This window comes from Aptenodytes patagonicus, chromosome 4, assembly GCF_965638725.1.
Source record: "Aptenodytes patagonicus chromosome 4, bAptPat1.pri.cur, whole genome shotgun sequence".
NCBI classification, from domain to species: Eukaryota; Metazoa; Chordata; class Aves; order Sphenisciformes; family Spheniscidae; genus Aptenodytes; species Aptenodytes patagonicus.
Genome location: NC_134952.1, coordinates 66697898 through 66720245, shown reverse-complemented (window position 1 = coordinate 66720245; position 22348 = coordinate 66697898). Strand labels below are relative to the sequence as shown.

General features: G+C 52.5%; 1 protein-coding gene across 1 annotated transcript; it reads right to left on the bottom strand.

The window, feature by feature from the left end:
• Positions 1–8124: 8124 nt before the first annotated feature.
• DMP1 (dentin matrix acidic phosphoprotein 1) lies at positions 8125–14460 on the bottom strand. Its single transcript, XM_076337050.1, is given in 7 exon segments — positions 8125–10068; positions 10230–10484; positions 10947–10994; positions 11095–11168; positions 12017–12037; positions 12040–12457; positions 12459–14460. Coding segments are annotated over 7 exon segments (2250 nt in total). The 5' UTR covers positions 12588–14460; the 3' UTR covers positions 8125–8763.
• Positions 14461–22348: the final 7888 nt, after the last annotated feature.

Sequence of the window (22348 nt, the reverse complement as noted above, 5' to 3'; positions counted from 1 at the left end):
AGCACCCCACACCGCTGCCAAACCCGGGGAGGTTTGCACCACGCCGCGTAATTGAGGGTCTGGCCTCAGAGGAATGGCTGGGAGGCCAGAGTGTATAATAACACTCTGGGCTTAAATTAAAATAAATATTGGGAAATCTGTTCTCGGGGGGTGTCTACCTCCCTTTTTGGGAAATTCTGTTACTGTTTTTTCAAGAAGACCAACCTCAAAGGCCCAACTCCACAGTCAGCTGTCAGACAAAAAAAGGCTAAATCCAAACAAGTCCCTCTCCAGGCTGCCTGCAGAGGTGAAACGGGCCTTGGGAAGGGCAAGGAAAGAAAAGGGGACCCAGATACAGGTATCACATTCCCCTTTGAGAGCCATTTCTGCCACAGCGATGCTACAAAATGCACGTGTGCTTCATTTCTTGTGCCCCCCAAACCACACAGACCCATGCAGGGGCCAGCCCGGCCCCCTGCTCTCCAAAATCAGGTATTCCCCAGCTGAAATCTGGCAGCTCTGTACACGTCCCCAGCAAAGCAGAATAACTGCCTGAGGAAAAAATATGCAAAACCCCCACCCTCACGGCCACCCAAATCTCAGCGGGCACCTCGGTGGCAGGATACAGTCAGTGGTCGGAGCCCACCCCTCCTGCCCTGCGCCTGATGGCAGGGGATGGGGGCACGCAGGTGCTGCAGCTGACCTCTGCACCCACCTCTGCAGGGACATCCTTTCTCCTTTCCCTATATTTATCGTTTCCTGCTGGGATTTCAGCCACCCAGCTCTCCAGTGCACCTCTGCTCCCTCTTTCCCAGATTTTTCTTGCACTCATCAGCAAAGGCCCCTTGCCGCTCCTGCACGCGCCCAGGCTGCAGCAGCTCAGGGGAATGACTCCTCACCGAATACAGCTTTGCTTTCCACAGTGGCAAGGAGAATTGCAAATCCCACCTGACGCCTTCAGCCCGACAACCCTCAGCGATGGAACGGCAGGGCTGGAAAATGCATGCCTTCAAGCAGGTCAATGATGCGCAGGTTAGCCAGTGATAAAACTATGGTTATTTAGGGCAGAAAAATCCGCTTTGCAGTGGAAGACCTGAACGCTCGTGTTTCTGCTCAAAACCGGGAGCTCTGCTTGCTGAAAGCCTCACCCACATCCAGGGGAGCCCAGTTTGAGTCTGAATTTGATTGGGAAGAAAAGGATTTCCAGTTAACCAAATTCCCAGGTTAGGACCAGCAAGAGAAAGCTTTTTGTTGTTGTTGTTATTTTGTCTTCTTGCTCATCACCACATGAACAGGTACATCGTGGGGAGTTGCTAACTGCTGACAAAACACCATGCACATCACATGCTTTTGGGAAGGGAGAGGTCCCTTGCAGCCCCCCGAGGGTCCGGCAGCCCTGGCAGCAAGCCGGGCCATGTGCCCGCTGTGCAAACCCCAGGGCTGCAGGACACAGCTGTGCCTGCCCCATGGGCTTCAAAGCCCGTTGTGTCACTGTGAGGAGACGTAATTACAAGGGTGGCCTGGAGCTGGCTGTGGCTTTCAGCTGGCACCTCGGGCCAGGAAAACCCACACACAAAAAAAAAAGAAAAGAAAAAGAAAAAAGAAGCCATGCAGTATTCCGATGCCAACGCAGCAGCCTCCATTAAAGAGAGACACCAGCATCATGAGGGACCTGGCTCCCCTGCAGCCCCGTGGGGCTGGGGTGGCTGGAGGGGCTGCCCTGCTGGGGGGCAATGCGGGGGGCACAGGACAGAGATAGCCTTGCTTCCCACTGCCCCACACCATCATGGGCTGCCCTGCGCAGGAGAGCAGTGAGCACGTGCCCGGCTTTGAGCTTAAATTTCATCAGGGCTGGGGAACAGAGAGTGCTGGTGGGAGGTGATTTTTAATGTAATGAAAGGGCTGCTGCTCCAGGCTGCTTAAAAAAAGAAAACTGACTATAAAAATGCATATTTCGCCCAAGATCCCTAAAAAGCACCAGGATAATTAACGTTTGCTGAAGTGCCTCACGCGGCCAGCACCTATGTTTAGCTCCTGGGCCAGGGAGCGGGTGCTGCCTGGGCAGGCCACCGGCAGCAGCAACCTCACAGCACCATGCAGGGAGACCAGCAGGGAAGTTGGCCAAATGCATCCAAAACGTTTCCATTTAAAATAATAACAATAACAATAACAATAATAATAATAAAAAATTTTAAAAAGCATCACATCTCAGGGTTGGAACATTGGTTTCTTAATGCTTTTGCAAGAACTCCGGCTCTCCAAGGCAGCAGGGCTTGGAGAGGTCACCTGTTTGCCCAAAAGCAGTGTTTGGTATCTGTTATTAAAAATGATCACAGGATCTGACAGCTTCATGAGAATAATCTTGCCTTTGTAGATAAACAGCTGGAAACAAAACACGGAACAGCTCACCTGCCTCTGGGGGATGTGCCAACAGGTGACAGCAGCAAAAACCCACTTTTTGGGAGCACGTTGAGATGACAAGGCAGGGATGCAGAATGCAGTCCACATATGCAAATGCAATGGTTTCCCTTCTGCACTCCCATCAGTTTTTTAACGTGTACAAGTATGCTGCCATGTTGCTCATTACACGCTTTGGTGAGCGAGCCGGGGGTTAGGCAGGCAGCCCGCTCCCCAAGCCCTGCATGGGCGCATCGCTGCCCTGGCACAGCAGACGATGACAAACCCCCAGGCAGCTGCTGCTGCACCCAAGCCCCGCCATCGGTCTCGTGACCCAACGCTGGTGTGGTTTGCACCAGCCACTGGCACCAGCTTTGCGCTGCAACCGGGTGGGCTTGCACCTGGCATGGCCCAGCAAGGGCACTGGATACGGTTTTGATGTGATTGCCTGAGCCTGTGGAGACCTCACGGTCAGGGCGTCCCTGTCTGGCGCAGGCTGACATGGCTCCTATGTCCAAATTTAATTATTATTTTTGCAGGGTGGTAAATGAGCAGAGCAGCATGCTCCCATCCTGCCTGGGTCCACCGCGGGGCCGCGGCTGCGGTCGGGGCTGCACCATCCTATTTCCACGCCCTGGAGCTATTCTGGAAGGAAACCTCAGGGCCAAAAATAAGTAAAGAAAACAAAACCAGAAGGACACTTTGAGCATGGCGGGGAGAAGCCAGGGTGCTGCTGCAGCCAGGGAAAGGGGCACCCCTGCCATGCAGCACAGTGGCCAGGGCGCCTCTGAAATGGGGGGGGGACGGACCAGAGGCAGAGCTTGCCCCGACTCCCACCTCTCCCCATGTGCTGTCAGGGACAGGAGCGTGTGTGCCACGGCCATGAACAGGAGAGCGAAGTGATGAGCAAGGAGAGGATGCAGCAGCAACAGCATAAGAATAAGGGATCCCTCTCTCATCCCCCTTACCTCTCACGGCACAAACCCAAATGCAAACCAACATCAGCTGGGTACGCGGCTTGTTATTTTCTTGCAAGCAGTTGATTTTAGAATAAAAGCGGGAGAGGAGAACACCTAAACTGCGCCACGTATCAACCTCAGTTATCAATACACAACCTTATATATTGGCCCTTTGCAATTAAACATTTCATATGATTTTCCTTTTTCTCTGAGGCAGGAAACCAAATAAAGGAAATTAATTCTATTTTCACACCTGGCAAAACGCAGGCCATGAGTAGCTCTGTAACGCGAACACTTTGAGGCAGCCTGAACTCTGGGGAACAGAAACCCAGCAAATTACTGGCACAAGGTCACAGTGTTATCACAAATCCCAGCATTCGCCACCACCCAGGTCCTCACGTGTTTGAACAATATCTGTATATCATATTTTCTCTGGTTTTTTTGTTTGTTTTGGGTTTTTTAGGAGGAAGAAACTGCGGACCAGCTAGAATAAGTTACCAGGACTGGTCCCACCACCAGTCTGCTGCCTCCATCCATGTGTGAGAGCCCTCAAACACAGCCACACAACAGAAATAGGAGGAAAAAACCAAATAAACCCAAAAAAGCCCCCATTTTTGGGAGGAGAGCGGGCAGAGAGCCTGGGTTCATTGCAGAGGTACCCAGCTTTCTGCCAAAGTCAAATCAGTGTCCCTGGACAGTCAGACATCTGGATGGTGTGGAGGCACACTGCTCCCTGCGCCGCGCTGGCGATGGCTGCCTACCTCCCTGCCACTGCACACCCTGCTTGAACCTGCAAAAAACCCTGCATTTGGGTTTAAAAAGTTGTTATTTGCAGCAGAGGCAGAGAGCGCTGCATGTGTCAGCAGGGAACTGCGGTGCTTGCACTGGTTATTTGTTATCGTGTACATACATGAGTTGCACAACCATTGTATATGTATCCATATATACACAGACAAGTACATGTCTGTTGCAGTAAGCACCTTAACACTCAGGCACTCATTTTCTTTTCGAAAAAGAAGGCTTTGAAAGTTTTCACACTATAATGAACCTACTTTTTGCTCTGCGGGTGAAACAGCATCAGGTCTGGGACAGGAGAGGGCAGGTGCTGCCTCAGCTCCCCAGTTGCAGGTTCAGCTCCTGTTTTCAGAAACCTGATGCCTTCTGTTAAAACAAAACACCAGCTCTTTGCAGCTTTGTATTTCAAGGTGTGAAACCAGAAAAACCTGAACTGCAAACTACTTTCTCACTCTGCAGCTTTTAGGTCTCCATAACAAGTTCAGGGAGTGCAGTACAGGTGGAACGCTTGCACTTTATGTGCCATCCTGTGGTGCCGAACTCTTTGGGGCAGTGCTGAGGGGACCACAAAACTCCCAGGACACAGCTGAGCTGGAAGGGGGGGAGTTATTTGCCATTGAAGTCCATGGCAGTAAAGGGAGCTGGAAGAAAAAATTCCTTAGAGCATTCGGAAGGTTTGTACTATTTTGGGGTTTCAGAGGCTGTTTTCCCACGGCTGAGAAATTTCTTTTGTTCAGATTGACGGCAGCGGCGACTCCGTCAGAAGTTTTTCCTCCCCATTGAACAGGGCAGAGAAACGCAATCAAACTCTCCCGCCTCACCACATGCTTGGCAAGGAGCAGTTCCCACCACAGAAATCCATCGCAGGGGGCACAGAAGAGACAATCCCATTGGATTGTTTCTTCCACAGATATTCCCATTTTGCTAAAGACCAAGAGGGGCCAAGGAGAAGCCCTGCAGCCGGCTGCGGTGCTCAGCCCGCCGTGGCGGGTGCTTGACTGCACTGCCAAAAAAGCCACTGCTGGCTGGAAAGGTGCTCTGCAGGTCATGAGGGTCTCTTTTTCCCACCAAAGCCAGGAAAATAGGGGGGTTGAATAAATGCAGCTTGCGTGCCGTGGCCGCCCCAAGTCCAGCTGCTGCAGCCAGGCTCAGTGCTGCTGCCTCCCACTGCTTCGGCCACACCAGCTACTTATTAAAAATAGATTTTTTTCTTCTTGGAAAGGACAAAAAAATAAACAAGCAACCTTTCTTTTGAGATGATGCAGACTCGTGTTTTCACAAACCCATATGTGACCAAAATATCTGCTTTAAACCCCAGTGCTGATTCCTGGGTAAATCAGTGCGTTCAGCTCTGGAGGCCACCCCCAACACACAAAAAACACCATGTGGGTCGATAAGAAAAATGCATACATTGACATGGGCATTTTTTATCCTTGCCTAACCCACTGGGCAAGCTGACCCTTACAACTTCATCGCGCAATCAGCCCGAAACGGGATGCAGGAACACCTCCAGCGACAGCAGAGCCTGTGGCCGACCTTCCCAGCTGCTTTTCCTGCCTGCCCGACAGCAGAGAGCGGCAGCACTCCCCTCGGATGCTCACCGCACACAGGCATGTGCCGCAAAAACCAAACACATGGGCTGCCGCTAAAAATGCCTTAAAATCCTCAAAGTGAGCATCTTTTGGCCACACTATCTCTGGCCATCCAAAACGTCACCCTGTGAAGTGCTGCCCACCACCAAGCCTGTCCGGATGGCAAGTGGGGTGGCCCCTCTCATACATGGATGAACAGCATTTGATGGGGACAGCCCAGTGCCACCAGTGTCCCCAAAAACCTGCCCGTCCTCGCAGACGTGCGCTGCCAGGTGCTGGGCATGGCCCTGCACAAGGCCAACACGAGCAGCTCCCTCCCTGTGGCAAGGCGGGAGGTTTCCCCAGCGAAGGGCTGAGTTTCCCCCCGCGATGCCTGGGAGGGACGGTCCCGTGGGAAGCCATCCCAGCAGGACTGGCAGGCGGCAGCCAGCTCTGGCACCAGCTCCCTGGCCTTTGGGGAGCAGCCAGCCAGCGGGAGGCAAATTTTGGGCGTTGCTGCCTGGGACGTGCGTGCAACTGCAGCATGTCGCTGGGAAGGCATGCGAAGGGAACCCACGTGCAGGGGGAGCGCAGCTAGCCACCCCTCCAGCACAGGGTGCAGGGGGGTGCCGCATGCCCTGTTTGCAAGGCACACACCCCTCCCACTCAAACTAAAGCCAAATCAACCCAGTTTTTCTCTCCATGCATGAAACAAGAGGAGGACGAACGCTCGCTGTCCCCTTTGCAGGGGGGTGAAGGCAAGCGGCCCCCTCCCCAGCTGTGCCGTGCTGCCGCTCATCCCAGCGCTGCTCACACAAGGATGAGGATGGAGAGGGTCATGCACAAACTGCAAGAAGCAGTTTCATCCCACCCTTGTGATGTCTCGGCCATCCTGCTCACAGGCTGGGCTCACCAAAGAGCTGCAGGACACCCCTCGCTTTCCTGGAGGGACCCGAAAAAATCCTCCCAGTCCCCATCCCCACCGGTTGTCCCCACGCAAACACCACCTCTGATGGCCCAGGGGATGTGACCGAGCCTTGCGGCAGAGCCAGCACCCAAAATGTCCCTGCTGCCTCAGCAGCAGCACCACTTGCTGGACACGGGAGAGTTCAGAGCAGTGCTCTACCCTGCGCTGCCACGCAGAGGAGCCAGCAAACACATAATTACTATAATTTTAAACCAAAGTGACAGCTGTCACCCAGCCCTTTTTGCACCTCTGGGCTGCAGCCAAACCCATGCTTGCCGTCTTTCACCGCAGTGATAGGGCTGTGCACCAGCATTTTGGTACCCGCAATCCTGACAGGCATCATCACCGTCACAGCATCCCCAACTCCTCACACAACTAATGCAAGGGGTTCAAAAAATAAGGAGCAAGTTGCAGCCGAGGTATCCACTGTGAAGTGGGGACCAGTGGGGTGGAGGAGGCAGGGTCAGGAAAGAGGCTTGTTCCCAGGGCAGCAGCGTGGGGAAGCTGCACGTTTCAGAGCTGATCTCATACAGAAGTACAAAAAGTTTACACAGGGTGGATATTAATACATAAGTTCTACTAAAACCAGGAGCAGTTCTGTTTTGTAGTGGTGGAAAGAGTCTACAAATTAAGTGCGGTTTTGCTATAAGTAGTAAAAAATTATTTCATTTCTTTACTGGTTCTTGAATTCGGTATTGCAATGCCCAGCAATGACACCACTGACCCAAGGCAGCTGAAAGGCATGCACCCACTCACGCTGACCCCTTGGAGACTGTCCCCTGCAGAGCCACAACTCCATGCTGCAAAACTATGCAGCTATGCAACAGCCCGCAGCTTCCTCTGTCAGCATCGATACCCATGCTGTACAGCTCGTCATACACATGTGAACAAGGAAGAAGGGCCTGGATGGGATTTTAAACAAATAATGTGTTGTTTACTTGCTTGCTGGTAGGAGAAAAAAAAAATAAAAGGCACATGGAGTAAAAGAGGCTTTACTCATGATCTACCAGCCCACGATAACCCCTTTTCCCCTGCTTGCCTGCATCGCTGCTGCAGGGGACCTGGTGCCAGGGTCCACTGTGGGCACCCAGAGCCAGTTGTCTGGGAGAGCCCTCGTGCCCTGGGGCATCTCCTTCCCAGCGCCTCAGGAAGAGCAGAACAACCCTTGCTCGCATTGCAGCAGGTGATGGCCATAATTTAGCAAAGCCCCAGGCCCAGCTCACTAGGGTCATTAGCCAGCTTTTCCACCCCACTGCTGGGTCACCTAGGGGCAGGGGTGGCCCTTGGGGTGCCTGGAAACAGGGGGGCAGGAACACCCCTCAGCCTCTGCTTTCCTCCTCACCCCAGCATGCTGTGGCTCCTCGTGCAAACAGCCTGCTCTTTGCTCCCCACTCGCTCCAGTCTGACCCCAAATTGCAGCACCCAACTCCCCCGGGAGAGGAAAACCGTACCACTGTGGAATTTGATGGTTTTAATGGTAATTAAAGAAATCAACAGGGTACATTTCAGCTTTGAAATACAAGTGCAAAAAGGATACAATATAATGTTTTCTGTACATTTCTTACAAAATATTACATACATCCCACCCTGAAGTGGTACTTAACACACCGCTGAGCCCACGCACCACGCGTGCACACCCGCTGTAGCTTTTCCTCCTTATGTGCAGGATGTGGAGCTAACGGAAAGCTCCCCTTGGAATCTGGGCAGACGCTTTTAGGGCAGTGGTAGGTAAATACAAGGGGTGAATGCAGGGACCTTTCCGCCCAGCATGCCCAGGTGCAGCTCCTGGAGTGCTGAGCCACCACTGTGCCCTTGTGGCAAGCGGGCAGCATCACCCTGCTGGCACTCACAGCTCTCGGCTGCTCTCTTGTTTGGTATAGGAAATGGCTTTTCTCGATGTGGTTTGGCGTTTTCCCTGTGTCTGGCATCACCTTCCACTTCGCGTCCCATACAGTGTGCCCAGGTCGAGCCCTGGCGACCCGGCCTCATTTTGTCCACAGCATCTTCTCAGGAAGAAGTCAACCAGGCTATATAGCAAATAAATTAAACCCCTCTTCCCCCCCGCACCTCCAGCACCGAGGCTGTGGGGCACGTGTCAGTACCCGTCCTGGCAGTCGTTGTCATCGTAGTCGGCAGCAGGCTTGTTGCGGTAGGCGCCCGGCCGCCGTTTGCGGCTCCCGCTCTCCAGGCTCTGTGGCGAGCTGTCATCCCCGCGGCTGCTGGACTCGCGGGTGGCGTCCTCCTGGGAGTGGCTCTCCTCATCGTCATCATCATCGTCCTCCTGGGACTTGCTGTTGTTGCTCTCTGTGGACCTGCTGTCCTTGCCTGCATTGTCCTCTTGGCTGCTGTCGTCCTCCGGGGATGCGCTCTGGCTCTCGGCTGATGTGCTCGGCACGTCCCCATCAGGGTTGGAGTCATTCTCATCCTCCTTTGACTCCTCCACAGTGTCCTCTGTGGACTGGCTCTGGTCACCATCATCTTCCTCAGACTTGCTCTGGTCGCCCTCATCTTCCCCGGACTCGCTGCCAGGCACAGACAGCGCACTCCTGTCCTCCGCAGACTGCTGGTCCTCCTGCCCTTCCCGGGACCAGCTGCCACTGCGCTTGCTCGATGTGCTCACCACCTCATGTGAGATGTCCTCTGGGGACTCTCCCAGCTCTTTGTCTGACCGGTCGGTGGTGCCCTCCCTAGACTCACTGCCCTCACCCTGCCTGGAGGGGCTGTCCTCCCCATCCCCATCCTCCCCAGAGCGGCTGGCACTGTTTTCCTCTGACTGGCTGGCAACAGGCTCTTCCGACTGACTGTTGTCCTCTGTGGATGGGCTGTCTTCTCCTGAGTCAGCATCCTCCACCTCTGGGGACCTGCTGTCACCCTCCTCCCAGCGGTGGGAGCCAGTCCCCCGGCTGCTTTCTTGGCTGCTCCCCAGGGTGCGTGGGCCAGCACGGTGCCCCTTGTAGCTGCTGCCTGGGCCATCAAAAATGGAGGGGTCATCGCCCTGCATGGCTTCGTCCTCAAAGTCATAGCTCTCCTCCTCCTGGCTGCTGCTGCTGCCCCCTCCCCGCCTGTAGGTCCACTCATACCGGCTGCCAAGGTAGTTCCTGTACCGCCGGTGGTCCGCCCCAATGCTCTCGCTGCTGCTACTGCTGCTGCTGTCACCGTGTCCTCCGCCAGCCCCGGCATCCCCATGGCCAACATCATGGCCATGTTCGCCTGCCCTGTCGGCACCAGCCATGTAAGTAGGACTTTCACCCCGCTCCTCTTCCCCATTCTTGTCGAAGGTGTCATCCCCACTGTCGTCCTCCTCGTCCAGGAGCCCACCAGCGCGGAAGGGAAGCCCATTGACTCCAGTGCCATAGTGCTCTCCGTTGTCACCGTCATCAGCATTGCGTGCATCCTCCTCCTATGGAGGTGACAAATGGAGACGAATGCAAAGGCTTGCAGGTCACAGGCGCTATCGGCACTGCTCGCTGCACAGGCCAAGCGCTACCCTGAGACTGACAGCAGATTTGGGGCTAAGTGCAGTTTCCTGGCAGAGCAAAACACCCCTCTCCGCTCACTCACCAGGAAACCAAGGCTGCTCCCATTCCGGGCATTTGTGTCCTCGTGGTCCACCTGGTTCAGGTGCTGAGCCTCCCCAGCTCTGCCTTCCTTGTCTCGGCCACTCTGTTCACCCAGCTCCTCGCCCACGGCGTTCCCACCCGCCAGCTCCCCGGCAAGGGCATTGTCCCCCCTCTCCACACTGGCAGGAGGATGTCTGCCATCTCCACCACCCGGGAGGTTGCCCAGCTTGTTGATGTAATTTTCGCTTGCTGTATCCTGGGGGCAAAACATGACATGGTGCTTTGGTTTATTAAACACCACTGCACGTTTACTGCTACTGCTACGGGATGATGTATCACTCTTAAGCCATGCAAGTGGTCAAGCCTTTTTCATTGCTCGCACCTCAGCCCTTCAATTGTTTCTGCTGATGCAAAAAAAAGTAGCCACCAACAAAAGGGCAACCCAGAAAAGCCTAAACCATGACGGTTCAGAGCGCAGAAACTCCTTTTTCAGGACCAACACAGCAGAATGCAGCAGGTGAATTGGGAATGTGCACAGGGAGGCAAGGCGAAATGAGGTGAAACCAACCCAACTTGAAAAGACTGAGTAGACGGGCAAAGCTCAAAGACCCGCAGAAGTGACAGCTCTTCCCCCAGGTGCCTGGTCCAAGGATGCCTGCCCGGGGCTGGCACCCCATCCCAGACTTGCTCCGCGAGCGGTGGGCACCCCCCGGCTTACCTCCTGTTGGGCGCTGCGGCGGGGGCGGGCAGGCTCACGGCTGGGCACCTAAACACACCCAGGAGACATCTGATCAGTGATTGGTGTGCCTTGGCTGGGTGAAACTACCGGGGTTTGGGGTTTGAGTACCTGTCCCGTGGGTACTTACAGGGTGAGTGCAGGCTACGGCCCAGAGGAGCAGCACCAGGAAGGCAGCCCTCATGTCGGTTGTGGTCCCTGCAGCTGCAACAGGGAGCAAAGTATTTGCACACTAGAGCAAAGCATTTGCATGTGCCCCTGGCTGTAACTTGGCCCCACAAAGCCCTTCCAACTGATACAGCCTTGCTGTCCTGGCACATGGTGCTCAGCCTGGCATACCATCAAACAAGCCGAGGGATTTGTCCTTGTGCCACCTCCTGGCATCTCCTGTGCAGGAACTTCCCTTCAGTTTGGGATTTGAAATACGTGACCATGTTCTTGCAGATTTTTTGTCTAAGCATCATTAAAGAGTGGGAAACCTCCTCTGAATTCTCTATTCCCACAGTAATGTCACCCACCACCCAGCCAAGCTCAGTGGCCGTGACGAGAGCCAGCAATGCAGATGGGCAGCGCCGTGAGACCACAGGCTGCAGAGCTGCGCCTCCCACCTGGCATGGTCCCCACAGCCCTGTAAAACCTCCCACCGCCCCAAAGCAGAGCACCCCGATAAAATAACCCCACGGACAGCTGCAGCCCCAGTGGCCACTGGGTCAGTCTGGCATCCCACTGGCACTGCTGCCTGCACAGGCAGGTGAAGCAGCGGGGGACTTTCCTCCAGCTCTGCTCTCATTTTCCAAGTCCCTTAAGCAGCCCAGCACTGCATCCCCACAGGGCACGCTAACCGCGCTGCACATCACCCTGCACCCAAAACACACTGGAGCAAAGAGCAACGCTCCTGGTTTCTTCCCTTACAAAGAAACACCTACATCCCAGCTTACAAGTCTCCTGCTTTCTACCAAAACTTGCAAGGAAATCTACAACCCCTGTCCCCAAACATTGCCATTTTCACTCCAGGCAATGCCAAAGCAACCCAAAGAAACCAAAACCTTTACCTTGAGGAGTGATGCAAGCCGGCGTCTCCTCCGGTGCTCAGGATGGGAAGAGCTGGCTGCCTGTCTTGGGATGCCCCCGGCTGTGTGCCTCGGTGTGGCTGCGCAGGCATTTAACCGCTGGCTGGCGCCAGCCCCGGGCAGGGGGCAGCCAATGGCACCGGCGGGCAGCGCTACCACGCGCGGAGGTGTCACCGGGAACTGGCCTCCCACGCTTCCTCCGGCCTCCGCCAGGATGTTGACCCTAAAAAAGCTCCTTGTGGTTGCAGGATGACGAGACGGGCTCGCAGTTAATGACCAACTGCACTGGCCCTGTGTTTTGACTGCTAAATTTATTCCGTTCACACACTTCCCGCCGTGACACACACAAATAACTACAGCGTCACCCACGCGGAGCACCGGACCCCATCCCAGGGATGGCATCCTCCTAACACGTGCACTTGAGAGTGGTGTTTGCCCTGTGCCATGGGCCAGGGTGCTGAAACCCACGTGGGACCATTCCCCTGCTGGGACTCAGCCTTCCCCTGTGCTTCGGGGCAGGAGCACAAAACACCATGCTAGAAGGAGAGGACATGCCTATTTTCGTGTCCACACATGCACTTGTGCAAGGGAGAAGGGAAATACTAAATGGAGGTGTGCAGGGAAGATCCCACCCCCTGCACAGAGGGAGTGTAGCACCCCCAGTGCTTCTTCCAGCTGCTGGCCAGGGGATGACACCTCTGCTCTGGAAAACACAGGCAACAACAGGTACACGTGTGTATGGGCACGTATATGCATGGGCAAGTAAATGCAATTATATATATGAATACAGATACACGCACCACATATACCCCAGGGTTCCTTGGTGTAGCATGGATTATCTACTCCAAACAACGCAGTAAGCCAGCAGCGCAGATTGCCCCTACTCACTCACAGATAATATGAGGGGGAATTTGCAAACCTCCACGTGTGCACACATGCACACACCCTGACACAGTGCAACCGCACCTCTCTGCCCGTGCGGATTAGGACAGGACCAGCACGCCCCAGCCGTACACCCAGCTTTTCCCTCTGCCCCAGCCTGGGCAGAAGGAAGGCGACTTCCTTGCCTGTATTTGGCTGTTGCTAAATCCTCCGTGTCCGCAGCACCCCCTCTCTGCTAATAAAAACATGCCACAGGTGCAAATAGGTTGCTTTGAAGCAAGCAATGAGTCTCTGCTCTGCAAGCTGGGTTCTTCCCACAGCCAAGCCGCGGATGATGGGCACGGCTACAGGGCAAGGGGGCCAGGAGGAGGGTGCCTATGGGTGTTTTATTGGGGGGGAAGTGTAAATGACGGCATTGAAGCTCTGCGAGGAGCATTTGCATGTCCTCCTGCAGTGGGAGGAGGTGTTTCTGCTGCCCTGGGTAGAAGAAAGAGGCCTTCAGGCAGCAGAGCCCCGCTCCGGGGAGCTGCTGTGGCAGGGAAGCCTGTGAAACATGGTTCGCCTTCAGTGGCAAACTGCTCCTGGTCTGCTGTGCTGTAAAGCCCTGGCAAACCACAGTCACCTGCAATGGCCCCTTGGTGCAGGGACCCAAATTTCCAGAGGTGGGGGCACAGCCCAGGGGACATGGCAAGGGCTGCAGGTTTACAGGGATTCACAGGAGACGCTGGTGCTGCAAAATAAGTGACTTAAGGAAACTTGAGCAGGGTCAGGTTTGAGCCAGGGCTCTAAACTGCAGATTATCTGAATTTGCCCGAGATGTATCATCCGCAGACAACAGCATCCAGAAAGCATCCCCCGTGCTGTGACACCACCACAGCTCGACAGAGCATCTTGTGAAACCAGACATGTCAGTCTGCTGTTGTGGATGCCTGCTTAATTTCATCCTCCAAAATCTCCTGCCTTTTCCCCCCATCATTACCAGCCAGGGGATGATGTGCGTCTGCCCTGTGAGGACTGTGCAAGGACCACGCAGGTGCTGAGTGCGACAAGCATCTTTTTTCTCCTTCCTCCTGCCCTCCATGCAGGGAGGCCCCGGTGCTGCCCCGGCCCCACTGCTCTCCTCACAGCCCCACTGCTCTCCCCACAGCCCCTCGGTCTCAAGACGGGCACCGTCAAGCCGCTCACTCTCACGCACGCACACACCTTCGGCAGATGTTTTCTCTCTTCTTCCCTACCCGACCCCTGCTGCAGATACCGTGGGACGTATTTTCCTCTCTACCTGCGACAAAATTATACCCCTGTCCCCGGCCAGATATGAGTTCACATTGTCAACCTTTTTTAGGCACCTCCAACAATTACTATGTTTTGTTGGGTTTTTTTTATGTCAAACCTGCATTTAACTCAGCCCCCAAAGACCTGGTGCTGCCTTGCATCCAAGCGCTGCTGTGCAAGAAGGGGATAAACACCGAGCTGTGCATACCTGGCTTTTTTATAATACAGGTCACTCGCTACCCCACTGGCCACCCGCACCGAGGTCACCTCCCTCCCCTCCGGTGGCCCCGAAACACCTGTGGCACCAGCGCATCCAACAGCGCTTGCTGCCAGCACCCCAACCTGACCCCAAGTCCCTGCAACCTCCAATAGCCCTGGGTTGAAAGACCAAGGTCTGTCCCCCACATCCCTTCCAGAGAGCATCCCACAGCATCAGCCAGACTGCCCAAGCAGCTCTGCCTTTGTTTTGCAAGAAAAGGAAATCCCAGCCCACACATTGTAACCTTACAATAAGCCTTTAAAGAAAACCAAACAAACCAATAATATTTAGGATTATTGTTGTTACACCAGAGGTGAGAAATGGACTGAGGGTGGGGGAAGTGGCTGTTTGACCAGTGTTTTAAATGCCACTGTGCATTTCCCCAAGTCCTACTCTCCCGAGAGTCCTGAAGATGGCCGGGATGGGAAGCAGCGGGGCAAGGAAGATGCGGGAAACCTGGCCAGACTAAAGCTGGCACCCTCAGGCTACCAGGGAGGAGGTGGCTGAGTCAGAGATGAGAGGACTGGCAGGGCTGGTAAAAAGATGCAAGAATATCACTTTTCTGTTTGACAAGTTGGACTGTGAGGTGTTCATGAGGACAGAGAACAGATATGAGTGCAGACAGCAGGAGGGATTAGAGATGCCAAAACCAAGACAGAAGGTGGCACTGCAGCGAGCAAGCTGGCAGTGGAGGCACATAACAGCTGCTCTCCTCTGCCAATTGAGAGACACCTCAGCATCGAAAACTCAAGAAATTAATATTGTTCCAAAAAAACACCATTACCTCTTTTTTTTCAGTCCAAGGTATTTTTGTAGTATTTATGTTGCTGGTGCGCTTCTCTCCTGATTATACCTATGGGTTTTGACAGCAGCATCAAAAGGAAAAGGATCAATGAATGAACTGGAGCAGGAGAGACCAGGATGAGAGCAGGACTCAACGCACACGTCCTCGGCCCTTTCCCAAACACTCAACACCAGCTCCTGCCATATGCTCAGATCCAAATCCAAATCCCTTTGCTCAGCACTTACTGGTGACAGGCGCTACAATGCAGTGCTGCATTTTCAGTTGGGAGCAGGCAGGAAAAACCTTGCCTCCTAAATATTCGTTTCCCCCGTATGTGCCACATTAGCACCAGGAATTACCCAGTGCCCAATCCCAAGGGATTCATTCCCACACTGCTCCTCTAAAAAGGGGTGCTCAGCCTTGCAAACCAGCCAGGTTCCCACATCGCTACCTGCTTTGCAGGTGGACAGACCACAGCTGATGGCTGCGGGCGCAGGGGGGAAGAAGCAGCCTGGCTTTGGCTCCTCCACACATGCAAGGGATCTGAGCGAAGGCATTGTACCTGTTCCCTGAAGTCTGTGTAAATATTACCTGCGTTTCATGGCATTAATGTGACACATAATGCAGTAGCTAATGATAACATTTTAGGTGTTTGAAGAATGCATTGATTTTTCAACTCCTCCCGGCAGCAAGCCTCAAAGTTACAAATGCTGTGATATACAGCAGATGGAAGTTACCATCGTGTTTTTCACAGCGTGGAGGCGTGCACAAGTTTGGTTTATGCTAAGCCTTTAAAATTTGCTATTTCTCTTCACTGGAAAAAAACAACACCATAGGAGCCTGAGTCCTGGAGCCCTGAATTACAGACACACACAGGGCCCCCTTAACGCTAGACCCCTGCAGTCCCAGAGACCAACAGTCCTCTCCCCTTGCCTCCTGACAGCACAGGGGTAGGATCATTAACCCACCCTTAGGTGTCTACCATGGAGTTTCCTTTACAGCCAGAGAAAACAAGCACTTTTAAGACACCAATCATTTGCCCTATTTCAGGTACCTATTTCAGGCTGAAATGCATTGCAGACTGTTTGAAGTCTCCGTGACACTGCCGAAGCAAGGCAACCAGCGTGCTGATCTTGTCCTACCAACAAGATGCACCATGCTCTTTCCCAACACACGTGCAAGGCAAGTTCCCAAAACCCTTCTCTCCCCACCTCCCACGCCAGCCCCACGCTCCCTTCACTTCCATTTCTAGCATTTTTATACCGCCCTCCTCTGAGCAACAGGCTCCAGGCTCTTCATAAATGTTTTTCCCTCAGAAGAAAATGCCACGCAGAGGCACTTGTTAAAACTAGACCTGTGTAGCCGCCCCTGTCTCTCCTGGAGGCTGCAGGCAGACAGGCTGGACAGTAAGGACCCAGCCCTGGAGGCTGGGCTCTGTGCACAAAGAAGTGATTAACTCTCGAAATTAAAAACAACTGTGGGAGTAACGATGTGATTACTTTTTCCAGGTGCAATATGTGCTTGCCTAACAGGTGCCAGCTCCATTTCTTTTACAGGAGCCGAAAGTGCTACTTGTGAATAATTGGGTACACTCCTATTGCCAGCTGCTGGTTTTCAGGCACACTCAACCATCACATGCAAAAGCCCCTTTCCAAATGCCTGCAGCAGCCGGGAAGTACAAATGGAGGTTGCTCAGCCCCCTGCACCTTCATTTTTAGGGACAGGACAAGGCTGATCCCTCTGCAGCCCCGTCCCTCCTCAACACTGTCTCCACATACACGTGGAGAATGCCACCACAGTGTCTCCACTCTAGTCTCTTCTGGGCAGGGGAGCCGCAAAACCAGCACATCGCCGTGATGGTCTGTTTGGACGAAGGCTCACAGGTGTTGTACCTGTTCTGCACTACTTTGCAGTTTGTGTTTCTACTCGTTGCCGGACCAAAAATGCATGGAGCAATAATTGGTATTTGCATTGTGCCCATTGCAGCTGGAAGTCATTGGGTGGGCAGGTACCTTGTGCCATCTCTGCCAGATGTGTGTGACCAGATTCTCAGGTCCTATAAATCCATATTCATCAGCCAGCTTGGCTGAATTCACTAATTTGAGGCCATGACTTCATCAGCCATAGACCAGGTGCCTAGTTTCTGTCTGGCCGCTGTCAGATCTAACATGTCTTCCTGCACACAGGCATTACTGCAGCTTGCTGCCCTCGGTCAAAATAAGGGCAGGGACAGACGCCCAGCTCTGCCCCGCATCGGGGACCGGTATTGACACTGCTGGCACGGGCACTGGGCAGCCCCAGTGTGGCTGGGCTGTCAATAGCTCAGCACTGACAGCAGTAATCATAGCAACAGCAATGGGTAATTACGGCTCCTAAAATTTCATTCAGAGTACAATATCTTCTACAATCATTCCCTGCTCAGAAGTCAGTCCCTTGGGAGGTGGGAGCAGTATTTGTCAATCACAAGCTGGAAATGGAACGATAACAGAGCCTTAACGTGAAAAGCCCTCTCCAGCCATCTCCCTGCACTCACCCCGGCTCCAACTGGAATTGCTGAGATCTGTGCCAGACACTGGCAAAGCAGCGTGATGTCAGTGCCCTCAGCAAATAAAATATAGCAAAGAGCTGGGGCTGGCTTTGCCCTCTCATCAGCTGGCAGCTTGGGGTGACCTGCTCCAAATTGCAGATTTGAAATACGGCCAGCTGTGCTGTGTGTGCCTATCAGATGTCTATAAATGTTTCACAGCACCCTGATTTCTTGTTGGAGGGAAAAAAAACATCACAAGGAAATGACTGATTGAAATGATTGTATGAAACAGGGACTGCGTGAGTGCAAACAGGTGATGCGGAGGCACAGGCTGCCCGGAGCGGGCAGAGAGGCCAGAACAGGGTTGGCGGCTGAAGACATCTGTACAGAGAGCCAGACGCTCCTCCTGGAGGGCGGTCAGCACTCTTCTGGTTCCTGTACTGTCATTATGGCTCACTTGGTCTAAATTCATCGCTGCTCGGTGTAGCTGGACAGGAAGCATTACCACAGTCCCCTGGGAGCCTGGGAAAGCTGGATAGACACTGTCAATGCAGCCCAGAGCAAGACACCAGCAGCAATTTGGCTCATGCCTCTAAAGGACAGAAGCCAGTTTGCAGTGTTTTCTCCACTATGAGTTTCATCCTGTGAAGATGCTGAGCAGCTGTGAGCTGGGGCAGCCCAGCCTTCAGCCAGCCTTCTGGGTGCACAGAGTGCACAACTCCATCAGAGAACAACAGAGAAAGATGGTCCCCATCACTGACTAACCCTGTGAGTGGAAAGCCTGCCCCATAGTCAAAGCATCATCTGTCGTGACAAGGTCTGCACACTCCTTGCGGATGTGTCCTGAGCCAAGCCCCACTGGAAAGAGGGTTACCAGACCCTTGGTCTGGCTTGGGATGATAAATCGTATCTCCAAGTTTGTCCAGTTTGCAATGAGCTAAATCCCTGAAATGCTTGAGCTGAGATGTTCTCCCCTAATGCTGACAAAATGCTTTTCCTTAGCCTTACTCACCTTTTTTAAAATCTTCAAAACGTTAATAACTTTTTTTAAAAAAAGACCAAGAAAGAACCGAAAAACAAAACAAAAAACCACTACCAAACCCCAAACTACCTAAAAAACCCACCAAAACAGAGAAGTCTCAACCAATACAACCACAGAAAATAAAAGCAAGACAGAAGATATTAAATCTCTGGGACAGCAGAAGCGCTTTCCAACAGTCAAGACCACCTATTCCTTCATATGCAAATTTCCTCCTGTGCTTACGAAGTAATTAAACCCTCATTGTTCAAAACCCAACCCAAGCCCAACCATAGGACCACATCACACATTGGGGGTGAGCTTCCCTTTGAGCTGAGCTCATTCAGCACAGCACCTGCGCCGCACACAGCCGAACTGCTCGTTCCACTGCAGAGAAGGGAGTCAAACCTTCAGGGAAAAGATGCTCAGGGCAGAAGAGGCAGAAGACTAGAAAGTCCAAAGTTGCCTGCTTCCTTGGAGTCTGAAGGATGGAGGAGGAGGAAGGAGGAATCCAGATGTGTCCTTGCTTACCCACAAACACTCTAGGCAGGCGTGAAGGCTACAGCCTTGCAATAGCTAAGGAGCCCCATCACTGCCCTTCCACTCTCACCAGCCAGAAAGGCACAGTGTTTCTCCTATTTGATTCATCAGGAACAGCCTCATTTCCAATGCCAAAATGCTAGAAAACCCTAAAGGCATTTCACAGGTGTTTTGGCAAATCCTCTTCACTTAGTTGATGATCTAACTCTTTATTATTATAATTATATTATTAATTTATTATTTATTATTTATTATTATTTATTATTATAATTATTTATTATAATAATTATTATAACTTTATTATTACGAGTCCTGTAGTTTCATGATATTATATAGGCCCTTATACAATATGGAATAAAAATCCCATAGAAATTATTCTACATTATACAGGAATCTACATGCTTACGTTAAACCGCTTTCAGTAAGAAACAAGTATTAAATACAATGAGATGTTTCTTGGTTTTCCTTAGTTCCTAAAAGAGTGTATAAATACTGGGACGGGGGGATGGAAGCAGTGATTTGAATGTCAGAGGGACAAAGGAAAACCTGGAATGATTAACTGGAAATACTTTTCCTGAAAACAACACATGGGGTTGTTGGTGACAAACCCATACGACCGCTCGACCAGCAGCCAAAGCGCTAGTGTGCATTTCCCAGGGAGGCTGTGCACAGTGCACTGCCAGCGCACTAAAAGGCAGCTCAGGAACATCACCGCAGCACTTGACAGCAACCACCCCTGATCCTGCGGCAGGAGTCTGCATTTCTGCTCCACGTTCACATGGACTGCAATAGGAACTGAATCTTACTGGTTTTAAGACCTAGATTTAGAAGACCTTCTATTTATTCACCCCAGGAATCAGTTTACCCGATTCAGATACCGGTTATAGGGCTGCATCAACCATTCACTCTCAACAACATGACGACTTTAACACTCTTCCTCATTTGATCTATTAACGAATAAAGCTTCCCCCCCAGTTGTTCTTTGTAATTCTGTACCAATCAACTTAAATGTAAGTTGTAAATGACAGACTGAAGTCTTACACAACAGCCTAATTCTGCCAGACAAGTATAGTCCCACTCTGTTAAACTTCCAGCTGAATTCAATGGTACACCTCAAAGGAGTTACATACGTGTGGTTGCACGTGCTAATCGCAATCTTTTGACTCAGGCTATTTCCTCTTCACTATTCCCGCTGGAAACCCCTCTTGTCACACAATGCTTTTTTTCTGCATGCTGAATGCATAGAAGAATATTGCACAATAATACAAGCAGAAATCTTAAAAAAAACGCTCATAAGAAATGAATACTGGATAAGCAATTATCCTCATGCACAGAATTCACACTTTTGCATAACCAGTCACAAACAAGAAGACGTGGAGATATGTTTGATAACCAAGCAGGGAAGACTGATGCAAAGAAATGCAGGCAAAGTGCTGGCTGGAGAAGCAGGGTCAAGAACCGCTGCCTGTTCCCAACCTGCGCGGTCCCACAGCTGGAGCAGGTACACAACACTCCCCTGCATATTTTTTTTTTTTTAGTAACTTCAGGGCTCAAGTCATTGACAAAAGCTTTCCTGAGGGTTTCTAGTATTTGTGCCTCTTGAAATGTCTGCAAGCTCCAGCACTGCCTTCCTTCTCAAGTCACACATGCTAACTGTGAGGTGCCTGTGCTGTGGGAGCAGCCCTGCTCTGCCCAGATGTAATTACACAGTACACTTTGTGGCTTTCTATAAGGAAGTGGCGTCACCACTTCTGTCTTCCGCCAGGCACCTCTCCAGAAGCAGCCCAAATAGGAATGCAGAGCCATGAAAGGACTTCCTCCGTCCTCCCAGCCGCATAGGGCGGGGAGGATCCCTGGAAGCATCACCCCAGCTTACGTGCCAGGGCATCCTCTGCCTTCAGCAGGGTCTAGGCACTCCTTGCTGAAGAAATCGGGCCAGAATCACAAAAACTGATCCATCTCACCCATACTCCTCTCAGCATCGTGGGCTTAAGCACTTCACTATGCAGCCCACGTTCAAACGTTGCCCATGCCCACAGCCGTCAATTCTTCATATGACTAATGTACTCCAGCAGGTAAGCTCAAACCTTTCCATTCCCTCCAACACCCAGTCACACAACTGAAAAATAAATGGAATAAAGGAAGGTTTCAGGTTTTTTTTACCTTTTAATGAAAACAAAAACAAAAATGAAGCTAGTGAGAGCTGGCTGAGCATTAATGCAAATGGTGCACTTGAACAGGCATCGTCAAAATACACTCACTTCTGTGAACTTTTCAAGAAAACTCATTTCCCAGCGTAGATCCATTAGCAAAACCAGCCCATGCCGGCTGCGTGCTGTACCGGGGCTGCCCCGCAGCATGGCATTGCGGTTGCCATCGCCAGTGGCAGCCATAAGCTTTCTGCTGAGCTGGTGCGGGCTGGGGACTGACGCCAGCCAGGCTTGCTCTGTCTGAGCTTTTCCTGATCCACCTGCAGCGTATTGTACTAGGTTTGGCTGTGATGGCCATTTCTCTAGCTGACCCTCTCTCCTGGGGTAGGGACAGGCAGCAGACCTGCCTGCAAAAGGTGTGCCCAGGTGGAAGACCTCCTGCAGCAGGTGGCTGAGCTGCAGGATGCGGTGAGAAGACTGCGTAACGTCAGGGAGGCAGAGAAGGAGCTAGATAGCTGGTTCCAAGCGCAGTCTGCAGCGGACCCACAGCCCATGGCCAAAGAGCCAAAAACTCCCCCACCGGCACACGCAGAAGGGAGCGGGGGGGCCAATAACGCAGAAGAATGGATGGTTGCAAAGGCAAGGACCAGCAGGAGGAAGAGACTACCCCTGAAGACTGAAGTGCCTTGCAGAACCGCTTCACCACTCTGCAGGCTGAAGAGGAAAGTCCTGTCACACCAGGAGAAGTGCTGGAGTATAACAACCAGCGCCACTAAGAAAAGGCAAAGGGTGATAGTAGTAGGTGACTCTCTTCTGAGAGGTAGAGAAGCACCCATTTACCAACCGGACGCACTCTCTAGAGAGGTGTGCTGCTTACCCGGG